Source organism: Carlito syrichta, unplaced genomic scaffold (genome assembly GCF_000164805.1).
Source record: "Carlito syrichta isolate Samal-C Ts95f unplaced genomic scaffold, Tarsius_syrichta-2.0.1 Scaffold303726, whole genome shotgun sequence".
Taxonomy (NCBI): domain Eukaryota; kingdom Metazoa; phylum Chordata; class Mammalia; order Primates; family Tarsiidae; genus Carlito; species Carlito syrichta.
The window spans coordinates 825,288-837,895 of record NW_007247822.1 but is presented as its reverse complement, the minus strand read 5'-3'; the positions used below and the strand labels follow the sequence as shown (position 1 = coordinate 837,895).

Genomic DNA, 12,608 nt, shown 5'->3' with positions numbered 1-12,608 from the left:
AATGGTGTGCTATTGTTTAGTGGGTATAGAGTTTCGGTTTTAAAAAGTTCTGAAGATAAACGGTGAGGATGGTTGTACAACAACGCAAATGTACTTTATGCCCCTGCATTTGTATATTCAAAAATGGTTAAAATGGCAAACTTTGAGTTATATACATTTTACCATGATATTAAAACAAAAAGCCTAAAATCCAAGACAGGATTCATGGGAGATTGTCTCAGGTCCATGCTAATCATCCATTTGTCCAGATTCTACAAACTGTATCACCACAAGCTACAGACCCATCTATAGCTCCCCAGACAATGTCTTCACAGACTCCCACCTTCATACTATGCTCTTTGCTTTGGCTGAGACCAAACATAAGACACGGCCACACAAAGACTACAGGTATACATTATATACTGCCTTTTTTTTTCTTTTTGGCAAAGATACTTTGTTTTGTTCAGTTTGTATACTATTTGTTCTCATTAGAAAGATCCACTCCCCCCGCCCCGATAAATTTTTCTAATTTTTTAACATGTTATTTTTTTTCCTAACCAAATAGAACTTTTAAAAGTTCTATTTGGTTAGGAAAAAAAACCAAATAGAACCAAAAAAACCACTTTTTTTAATTTAAAAAACCAAATATAATATTTCTCCAAGTTATAACATTATATTTAGAATACTCAGAGTTTAAATTTTAAGTTCAAGCCTTCTTACACCAAATATGTAATATTTGTAACTTCCTTTTCTGTTACACGTGGCTCTTAAGTTTTCATTCTCTTTTAGTATCTTATTTTAAGGGACATCAAGTGTCCTTGGAAAGGAGGTGGGTTATACGTGAATGAGAGGTCAGTGATAAACTATACACAAACACTCCCATTGAAGGTAAATCTTTTTATAGAGAAAAAGAACACGAACTGACTAGGTTTTGACTGCTCTATAATATATGCTGGTTAAATACTCCAAATAACAACAACTGTGTACATTGAAAAGAAAAATTGCAGTGTTAAAATGAGTGGCCAGGTACAGGGCTTATGCCTGTAATCCCAGCACTTTGGAGAGCTGAGGCTAGAGGATCACTTGAGCCCAGGAGGTTGAGGCTGCAGTGAGCTATGATCACACCACTGCACTCCACCTGGGCAAAAAAGCAAGAACTTACCTCTTAAAAATAATTAGAACACCTGAATAAACATTGAACTCAGGAAAAAAACAAACCATAAAAGGGCATCTCTACAATTCTAGAAGCACCATGTATAAGTCCTCTAATGCAGCAGCAGTCCCCAACCTTTTTTGGCATCAGAGACCAGTCTCATGGAAGAAAGACGATTTCTTATGAGAATCTAATGCTGCCATTGATCTGACAAGAGGCAGAACTCGGGTGGTAATGCAAGCAATGGTGAGCAGCTGTAAATACCGACGAAGCTTCGCTGGCTCGCCTGCCACTCACCTCCTGCTGTGCAGTCCAGTACTGGTCCATGGCCCGGGGCCTAGGGACCCCTAATCTAATGCTATGAAGGTGAGATATAGTTAAAGGTAAAACTAACCCTCCTCCTTTTTTCTCTGAATCACAATGCAAATGAATAAACAAAAACTTGCAGTGCAAAAATTGTACCACAAATCTCTGCTAGACAGTAATGGCTAGGTATCTATATTCTTCACATTTCAACAGCTAGCATGTAAATCAACTTTTGCATAAGACTAACAGTATCTTTATTCAGTAATTAGATAGAAAAATGAGAATAAAAGAAAAATTGGGATAAAAGTTGCCTGGACCACTGCATGATCTTAACATTAAAGGTTCTATACTAAAGCTTCCAGGATCATCTCTACATGGGGAGGTAAGAAAATAATTTAGAAAGTTTTTTTTTTTAAAGTCTCAGATATCTTACTACAACCTCACTAAAATATACATTTGGACCAAATTCATAAATGAAATTGTTAGTGAAGACAACGAATAGAAAATATAAGGAGATGTTTCTTCCATAGACATCTAAGGAGGACAAAGTGGTAATACTGTTCCTCTTGTAATAATTTTATACTTGCTCGCTATTTTGGACAAGCTGTGTTAAACAAAGCAAACTCAATATCCCACTTATCCTTAAATTAATAATAACTAACCCACAAACTACTTGTCCTAAACAAATTGTACTTTTGTGCTTTACCAGTTAAGTTTTGAAGAAAATAAAGGGAAGGGGGAGAGAAGGCAAGGAAATCAGTCTCTGAACTAGAGAAATCAAACGTTCCTATATATTTTGTGTGGTTTTATATATTAGTGATTAATGTTAAGTTTTACTAGCAGTCTGATATTTGTCCAGTAACATATTACTCACTCACTTGAACATGATTGATTGTGTGTATTTTTAACTATCATGAATATCTATTTATTTCCTAGCCATTTTACTTTATATCCTCATTTTAATACAAAAGACCCACTGATGAGTGCCAAAAAGTTCATGTACTCATTATCAATTCAATATCAAAGGAGAAAAACAATCTCACATTTGGTGTTAATCCCCAAAGTTCCAAAATGCTGCATACAGTGTCTCCCATACTAAAGTCTCGTGCTCATCAGCAATTTTGTGAAATGCTCAGGGTACAAAACAGCTTACCTTGCCTAAGCAAATGAGCTATGGAACCACAGTCTTGGGTATCACACTGCTGCCATCCTTACCTGGTATTTTTAATCTACGAACAACTTTAGCTACAACCTCATCAGCAAATGTTTCAAGCAAAGTGCTCTATCAAAGTCCTGTTTTTTTCTCAGAGAGGAAAGCCGGCAGGGAAGATGAGAGTGTAAAAATGATAATTTACCTGCATCAATTTTCTGGAGAGCTCATTAGTGAGGAACTCTTCTTCCTTCTCGTAATTTACAGCCAGGGTTTCTTTCTCTTTCTGCAAAGCCTGAATTTTCTTGAATAAAGTGTTACTGATAAATTCTTCTTCCTGCTCAGCCCTCGCTTGCTGTTTAAAAAAATTAGAAGAGAACAAAACAAAAACACATGTAAGAAAACAGGAAATTTACTAATTGAGATATAGTTCTTACTTCTAGAGAGAATGCCCATTTTAATTAGAGCTCTATTCTTAGCTGTGAACCAACACACCCCAAGACACACAAAACAGAAGAACTCAGCAGTGGCCATAAAAGTAAACATTAGTGTTACCCCAAAGGGCCTCCCTCCGTTGTATGTTTCTTCCTTTTAAGGAGATTTTTCAAAGAAATTGTAAAAGATCATATAGCAGTTTTTAAGCAACAGTCCTAAATCAATAACCATAATACAGAAGGGTCTTTCTCATGTAGCAGACAAATTCAATCTGTGGTATGGATATCAATTCATGGTAACTCTCTGCATGCCACTACATCTCAAAGGTTTACTCTTAAAATGACACATTTTTTTTTTTTTTTTACTGGAGCAGTGAAGTTCATCACTTAAAAGTAAAGTCATGTCACCTATTTAGGATGTCACTGGAAGGGTTTAGGTATGCCATCTGCAAAGTATTACAGATACACACAGATACATTTACATGTTCACTGAATCACTGAATAGTTACTAGAAGGAAATATAACAAAAGGCTAAAAAGTAGTTATTACAAGATAGTGGGAATCTAGGAGGTGAAGGGCAAGGACAGGTGAGAGAAGTTTTATTTTTTACTTTATTATCCTATTGGGAATTTTTTGAAGGTGAGGGCAAGAACAGGCATTACTTAATTTTAAAAACAGAAGAAAAGGGATGAGGCCTAACTTGGTGGAGAAGAAAATATTCGTATGTAGATACCCTTCTCCCCCTCAAAAAAATAGACTGTTTTAATAGACTAAACAGAAAAACCTAGCCATCTTTGAAGGAAATTAATCTTTGCAGAAAGCGCGTCCTGGTTTCAAATGGTCTCAACTCTGTTCAAAGCACTTTTTAAGCCACAACATTTTGATGTATTTATCCCAAATAACACATTCCTGTTTTATCAGCCAAGTTGAGGGAAGGAGAGCCACATGAATTCCAAGCCTCCAGCACTTGTCATTTATATTATTACAAAACAGCCAGGTAGGCAAGAGACAAAAGGGCACTGCATTAAACAATTACCAGCTCTTCCTGTAAAAAAGTTCAACCATTACCCCCACCTCTCATAGTTTGGATTTCTGTATCTATCTGCCAGCTTCCCCAACACCCACACCCTGGTTTCCGTGGAGCCCGCATTCCCTGCTCTCCATCACTGTGGCCCCAGAGGAAGGATGCCAGCTTCTGGAGCTGGTTGCCAAGCAAGCCTACAAAAGAGGGCTACGTGTAATACTCAGACTGAAAAACAGAGTTACACCAAAAGTGGAAACTTTGGGAGAAGGCCCACCACTCAAGTGTTTTAAGAAGCCATTGTGGGATATTCCGGGAGAGTTGAGCAACAAAGCACACATCCTTCAGCTCATAAATTCGTATTACCAGCCAAGGGCACCTGGTGAGCAGTCCCCAGGTCCCCCCAGTGGTTCCCTTACACATCTCATATTTCATTAGCACTTTGCAATGTCTTACTCTTTCCACTGTAGTCAAGGGAAACTGCTGTGAATTGGTACTTCCCTCCAGCTTTAAATTAACCCCCATTCATCTTCCAAACTCACCAACTTCAAGATCTCATACAAGTGCAATGGGCAGGAATCCAAAGCATTTATTTAAGGTATATTTGACACATATATTCAAGCTTGCAATCTGTTCAAGCTACCTGTTTTTCTGGTTTTGACTGGCAATGTCCTATATGATTTAAATTCTGATTATCCTACAAGTTACAGAACAGAAAGGTTGAGAGGAACTGTAATGCTTTTGCTGGTGACTCTGGACTTAGAATTCAAGAGGGTGTTTGCCATAAATTAATTCCATTAGCAGGTCAGTTTTGGCTTCTTGCATATTATCATACATTTAATATTTTAGGTTATTGGTATATTTAATCATAAGCAGTAAAAGTAAATAAAGTGAACTCAGAGGCTAGGCAGACCATCTTCCCCTTTACACAGGGGCCCAGAAGTGACCAGCTGTAAATAAGAGGCTAAGAGTTTATTCCTGTAAGAAGCTGAAAATGAACCCTAAGAGTTTATTTGTGTCTCCCCCTCCCCGTATTTCATACAGCAATGGATTCACTGTAATATAAAAAAGAACTTTAGCTAGAAAGTAGATTCGTGATTGCAGGGAAAGGGCATCGTAGCTCATGGCTGTAGGTTTTCTTTTTGGGGTGGTGAAAATGTTCTGGAATTATCCAATACTAACAGTTTATACAACCTTCTAAATATACTAAAAACCATCGAGCTGTACACTTAAAAAGGGTGAGTTTTATGGTATGTGAATTATATCTCAGTTTTTTTTTTAAAGAAAAGGACTCTGATAATTAGCACGGTCTGTATTTCACAGAACATTGGTTTCTGCTGCAATTCTTTCCAAGAGAAGCAGCAAAATGTGAAATGGATGGGGGAGGGGATGCTGAAGAGGGCTAGACCTGCTCTAAAAGTGCCTTTCAAAGTAAGTGACATGTCACAGGTCTTGGGAGGCTGAGGCTTTGGCAAACAGAATTATTCACCATTTTAGAATAGTCACTTATTACTAGGCAAAGCTCATTAATAGAAAATGCCAGTCTCAGGACCACTGAATGAACATGAGAAACTGTTCTGCTGAAACCTGTTAAAGTCTAACTAACTTAACAAAGGGTTAATGCGGCCTAACACATCTTTTATCAGAGGTCTTCCTTAGTGAAGTTTTTGCTACTTTTTAGTTTTAATTGGGGGGTGCTACCCTGTGTCTCAGGGCATCTAAACTCCCAGAGAAAACCATCAGTACAAAATTGTAGGTCCCCCAAACATAAAATCCAGCTCCCTCCTTTACCAGTTGGTACAGATCATCTTAGAATACACACATAAATGAGGATACAAGATACTGTATTCAACATCCAGATAAAAACATTTTTTAAAAATCAAATAGTGTCCTGACAATGTGCATAAACTTAATTATCGGAGAATGAAGCATGCATCATACAAAAGCATTCAGTGTCTATCTGACTTCTCCCTGCAGGTTTGCTCTCATGGTATTTTCAGGATCATCTCAATCTTAGTCCTGGTTTTTTCTCCCCCTGATCCCAAGACAGGACTTTCCATTTAAGCTGAAATACAAATTACCTTTCCAATTTACTTCTCCCAGTACCAGCCAGCAAGGAGCAGGTATACAAACAGCAGTTAAAGAACAAAGAAGCGAGCCCCAGCCACCATTTGTAAAGCTTGGGGGATCCACCAGACAGCAGCGAACAGAGGAGAGATACAACAAGCTACCTTATGAAATACCACATCAGGCTTTATCAGTATATTTCTCTTTTTATTTGAAATGCTTGAAAAATCTCAGCATACCTAAACACATCTAAATTCAAAATTAAAGTTCTATTTCCAAAGCCAAATATGTGAATCAAGGTTTATCTATAACTCTGTCAATTCTCAAATGAAAATGTGAACAACAGCAAAAATCAGGAACTCTTTGGAGGAAGAAGCTCTTTCTTACTGTTCTGTTTATGTTTGTAGAGTTGATTGCAAAAATCTGGAGAGAAAAAAAATCAAAGAGTCTGTGATTATATTTTCATGTTGAATATTCAGGTTCTAGTTGCTATGTTTAGAAATGAAGTGAATTTGGTTTTGGTATAATCATATTTACTAATTAGTGTCTGCTATTTTACACATTGCTCCTCACCCAGCAGTGGCCATTCAATGTCTGCTAACGCGAGAACTGACCACAAAGCATTTCTCAACCATTTTCTTCATCCTACCAAAACTCCAATATATTAAAAGGGAAATTTAAAAAGAAAGAAAGAGAGGAGGGACAAGAACAGGAGAAATTTACCAAGTCATCTGGGAAAAATAAACACCAAAAAAAGTCTTACAAAATATTATTTTCTCCTGTGTCCCTACACATTTAGGTGACCACACTCTAAGTGAGCATAATTTTCTGCAGAAAAGGAAAACACCGCTTGTTCTGACCCGCTGCTACCATGAACTGGGCACAAATCAGACAGGAGATTCCAGTGTGATTGTTTAGTGTCTCTGTTCTTTTATCAGTGGTATTTAGAGATCAAGGGTTAGTATAGAAGGGAGAATTCAAAAGCCCTGCACAATAGCACTCAACTGCTGATGAGAAAATACAAGTGCCAAAACCAAAATCATGTAGGATGATGCAACTCATGATCTGCTCAGCATAAGAGAGAGAAAGAGAGAGAGAGAGAAATTATAAGCAAACATCTATTTGATAGCAGCCAAAGGTAAAAGAACTAATCAGGAGAAAGTTCAAATGATGACCAAAGTAACACATTGGAAAGAATTTTTTAAAAATTACTCTTACATTGGGTGTTGACTTGGTTTAATAACAAAGAATCATAAAACTACAACACCTTGAATGCTTAAGAATCCAGGCAGGCTGTATTTATTATTTTAACTGTTTCAATGTAGGAATCTGTTTAAATGTGTTATTCCAATTATCTAAATTTACTAATATTCTGTTGGCTAGTTACTGATGATACAAATTTTAATGATCGTAAATCTCAGTTTGAAACACCATCTGAAACCATATTGCTAGGGCAGCAGGTACCTCCCAATGCGCAGCCAGGCAACTAATAAAACCTTGTTCACGGGCCAGGCATGGGGGCTCAAGCCTATAATCCCAGCACTTTGGGAGGCCAAGGCGAGTGGACTGCCTGAGCCTGTAGGTTCGAGACCAGCCTGGGCAACATGGTGAGACCTCGTCTCTACAATAAATAAAAAAATTAGCTAGGTGTGGTAGGGCACGCCTGTAGTTCCAGCTACTTGGAAGGCTGAGGTGGAAGGATGGCCTGAGCCCTGCAGGTCGAGGCTGCAGTGGCCAGGAGCATGCCACTGCACTCTAGCCTGGGCGACAAAGTGAGACTCCAACTCAAAAAAAAAAAAAACCTTGTTCATTTTAAATGGTCATTTTCTAGGTGCACCACTGTACGTATCGATTGTTCTAGGAGATGGTCAAAGTTTAGCGAATCCCTCCTGAATGATGGCTGGCGACTCAAAGAATTAGCTCAAATGTCGATCATACCAATGGGTTTATCAACACATACCACTGTCCTTTAGAAATGTGTTTAATATTACATTACTAATACAGCGGGACTGGGTAGTGGGGAACACAGACGACACACTTGTGTGTACCTTCCTTTCTTCTGTAGAAGAACCAAGGAGAGGATGTCAATTTCACGCCTGATAATTACAATTCTCTATTTAGTCTGTGGAAACACTAGACCAAGTCTGTGTTTGTAGTATACTATATACTAGCTTACAATAAAAGCAATTAATTGATACATTAAAGCACTCGTATTATTTATTCCACTCCAATAGTGCCAGTAAGTGACTAATATACACAGGGATCAAAGCAGAATCATTATTCACCCTGGCAGATGAGCTAATTCTGCTTCAGATACTAAGCCTAGGTCTTTGTTACTCAACTTCAGGATAAAAGAGAAAATAGCACCAAGTGTGACTTTCTAGATAAGAAATCAGAATGTTGAGGTTTAAAAAGACTCTAATAGTTACCAAGTATTATCACCCTGTGGTGCCTCTCAAGCCAGCTGTAGTAAAAGACCAGTTATAGTGTCTGCTCACCTTCCCATCTGTGGTGGACAGACTCAAGTCCTTCTGTGCACATCCTACCACACATGACTAGAACACAGGTCTACATACACACTTCACCACGTAAATTCAACAATACCTGACCTGGTCCATATTGTTTCAAGAAGACAAGTCTACTGGTCACTTGCCTGAATATAGAGCAATAAGAAATTGCTAGAAAAGTCATTAAACGTTTACACTGGATTTATGAACTTAAGTTTTCATCAGCAAGTGACAAACAGTCAAAGTGTCGGTCCGCAGACTACTCTTTGGAGGAGGCTCATACACACTGTCAAACTCTAGGGTCAGACTCCCTAGTTTAGAAGGTGGCTGTGCTCATCTCCAGCTGTGTGATCCCGGGAAGATATACGCTTCCCCAGGACGCGGTTTTCCCCTCTGTAAAGGAAAAATCATCATACCGCCTTCTGGGCTGGGTGTGAAGATAAGCTGAAATAATTCAGCTTATCACAATGCTTTGCACAAGTAAGCCCTCAAAATATATAAAAATTGGAGAGGGGACGTGAACAGGAGAAAGCAATGAAAGCTCCTGGAGTATCCCCTCATTTAACTAAAAGAGACAGAATGTACCTCCATGGAAAGAAATATAGTGGAGCCATTAAAAACATGTGGTTTGTATGTACCGTCATGAAAAAATGTCCAGCAGCAAATGGTTAAGTGATATAACAGATTTGAATATATATACATATGTTTATATATGTGTGCACATATGTTTATATATACATATACGTATATATGTATATATGTGTGTGTGTGTATATATATATATATACATGTGTGCACACATATATAAACATATGTACACATATATATGGTAGAAGGGTCTCATGATGGGCTCCCAAGCAAAAATCACACATCAAAGGTACAAAGCCCTATAAATAAGTTAGCAAAAACAATTCATTTAGGCCCCCACACATATACACTAACTACTTACAACCCTACTCTCGTGATCCACAAGGCTTCAAACATCCAAATTCTCATAAACCATAAAATAGCTTGATATAAACATTAAAAAATAAAATAGGAGGGCAACCCCTTCAGGTCCCCTCCCACTGTGGGAGCTTTTCTCAAAAAATCCTGCTTTCAAAAAATAATAAATAAGTAAGTAAAATAGGTAACTGTAACACAAAAAAATCAAGCAGGCTTGAAAAGAATATAGAATTTCTTGAAATAAATGCTTAAATTCTTCTTGGATTTTGTATTACAACAGCAAATCCAATACCACTAAATAGCAAAGCAACTAACTGAAAGAAAACCTAAGAATTAATCCAAAATGTGGCATAAAGAAACAAGATGATGGAAAATGAGAAAGATCACCAAAGGACACAGGAAGTACAATGACAAGATTTAATGCATATTTAAGAAAACACTATGGCACTGGGTACAGAGAAAAAGAGGGGAAGAATATATGAAGATGACACCCAGGAATTTCCCAGAACTAATGTGAGACATGAATCTGTAGACACTAGAACCACAATGTACACCACAGAGGGAGGAAAACTGAGGCCTGCACCCCTTAGTCAACCACAACATTAAACAAAATAACAAAAACAACCTGAAAGAAGTGGTAGATGATCCACAAAGAAACTAAGATTGGCAACTACTTCTCAATATCAACAGGGAAAGAAAACAGTAAAATAGAGTACAAAAAAAACCCACCCTTCAAGAAAGAGGCAAAACTCACATTTCTAATATAAACCAAAATTGAGACAGTTTATCCTCAACAGTAAGAAGGCCTCTAAAGGATAGGTTTATCTCAGAATAAAGGTCTACAAAGTATGAAGGAATGGTGAGCAAATACAGTGACTTTTTTAGAAAAGCAAAAAAGCCAGCAAAACTACTATCTAATTCATGACATTAGGATTAAAATACTGAACAATTATATCATAAGTCAAAAGAGAATGATGAGAATTAACAATGTTTCAAGGTTTTTGTATTAATACCTAATATATCAGAATTTTAGTTAAATACATATGGTAAAAAGTTCAAGAACAACTAGAGAACAGAAATGGAGAAATTTTAATCCAGTAAGGAAAAACATTACTGAAGGCCAGGTGCAGTGGCTCAAGCCTGTAATCCTAGCACTTTGGGAGGCCAAGGCAAGAGACCAGCCTGGGCAACTTGGTGAGACCTCGTCTCTACAATAAATCAAAAAATTAGCCAGGCATGGTGGCATGCACTTGTAGTTCCAGCTACTTGGAAGGCTGACACAGAAGGATCACCTGAGCCCAGCAGGTCGAGGCTGCGGTGGCTGTGAGTGTGCGACTGCACTCCAGTCTAGGCAACAGAGATTCCAACTCAAAAAAAAAATAAAAATAAAAAAAATAAATATTTAAAAAAGAACAAAGATGGTAGAAATAAGAAAAATATCAGTAATCACAATAGATATAAGTAGACTAAGTTAGCTACATTGTGGCATTGGGGTGAGGGGGAAGCAAGCAACACTTAAAACACCTGAATATGAGGGTTGAAAGTAAAGAAATAGAAAAGGTACACCAAGCAAACAGCAGCCCCTCTCCCCCTCCCCTTCGCTCCCACCCTTAAAATCAGGTACCTGATATATCTGTCTTAATCAGAATTTAAGATAAAATACGTTTTTCGGAGATTCTAGCCAGTACATGTTATATGATGCCATTTATGTGAAAAGTTCAGAATAGGCAAATTCATAAGGACCACAAGTAGATGATCAAAATGACTACATTGTGTATTTTAAAAGGGTGAATGCTATGGTATTTGAGTAATATCTTTTTCTTTTTTAAAAAAACTTAAGCCACTCTGAGAGGGACAGTAAACCTTTCAGTCCCCAGAGTCCAGGCAAAGAGTCACTGCTTCAGGATAAGGGAAAACTAGGAGAAAAAAAGTCTTTGTGTAGCCAGGGTAGGAAAAGAAGAAAAAAAGAAAATAAGGCAATATCCCCAGAACTCAGGCAAAGACCCCCTGCCCCAGAGGAAAGGCAGGAAACCTTCCTGCCCACATCAGATTCCAGGCAGAATTTGGCTATCAGAGGAAGAAAGGGGGAGGAATGATGAGATGACCATATCTTCATACCCAGGCACCCAGAGCTGACCTAAAACTGGATGAAGGAAACAGAATCATCCCCCTGCCTCTACAATGAGCCCAGCAATGAGCAACAACCCACAGTGGTCTATTGCTAGAAAAAGGAGTGAAGGCATTCAAAAGCCCAAGCAGTCAAGAACTCCTAAAAAAGCTGGGAAGGTGGAACAGGAACACTGAGGAAAGAGAGGCACTGGAGGCCTTACCCTAAGTATAAGGTAACAGCAGCCCAGAGCTTGAGGAATTTAAACCCTGTATACAGTGAAGGAAATAACACCAAGAAAACCAAATCCAACTCAATTACTGATGAGATTAGCTCAATCCCACTTTAATGGCCTAACAAAAGAAGTGTGGTCATTTCTGGGTATAAGAACAATTTATCTGTCTTACTATTCTATGGACAATGTCTGGTACTCAAACAAGAATTGCAAAAGTCACAAAAATGTAAAAGCAAAATCAAGAGATAAAACAATCAACACAAAAGATTGAGGGGTGACCCAGATGTAGGAATTATCATACAATGATTTTAAATAACCATGCTTAATATGTTAGAAGATGTAATGGAAAAGGCAAACAACATACATAAACCCAGGAAACAACAGAGACGGAAACTAGAAGAGTAAAATGAAAATGACAGGAATAAAAAACTAGAGATGAAGAATTCTTTCAATGAGATTCTCAGTAGACTTAGCATGGTTTAGGAAAGACTGAGTAAGCTGAAAGGTAAGTCAATAGAAATTATCCAAACTGAAATAAAGAGTGGTGGAAGTGAGAGACACACAGAAAGATTATCCATGAGAAAATACCAAATGGGCTAACATTAGTGTGTCTGCAGTTCCAGAAGAAAGAGAGATACAGAGAGAGAGAGAGACAGAGAGAGAGAGACAGAGAGAGAGAGAGAGAGACAGAGAGGGAAGGAGAA

At 37.9% G+C, this 12,608-nt stretch overlaps 1 protein-coding gene across 1 annotated transcript in view; it reads right to left on the bottom strand.

The window, feature by feature from the left end:
- Positions 1-12,608, bottom strand: part of CCDC6 (coiled-coil domain containing 6) — a 112,719-nt gene that overhangs the window by 55,243 nt on the left and 44,868 nt on the right. Inside the window, exon 2 of the mRNA XM_008059130.2 lies at positions 2,794-2,943. Coding sequence (XP_008057321.1) covers positions 2,794-2,943 — 150 coding nt within the window. The remainder of the gene's footprint in view (positions 1-2,793; positions 2,944-12,608) is intronic.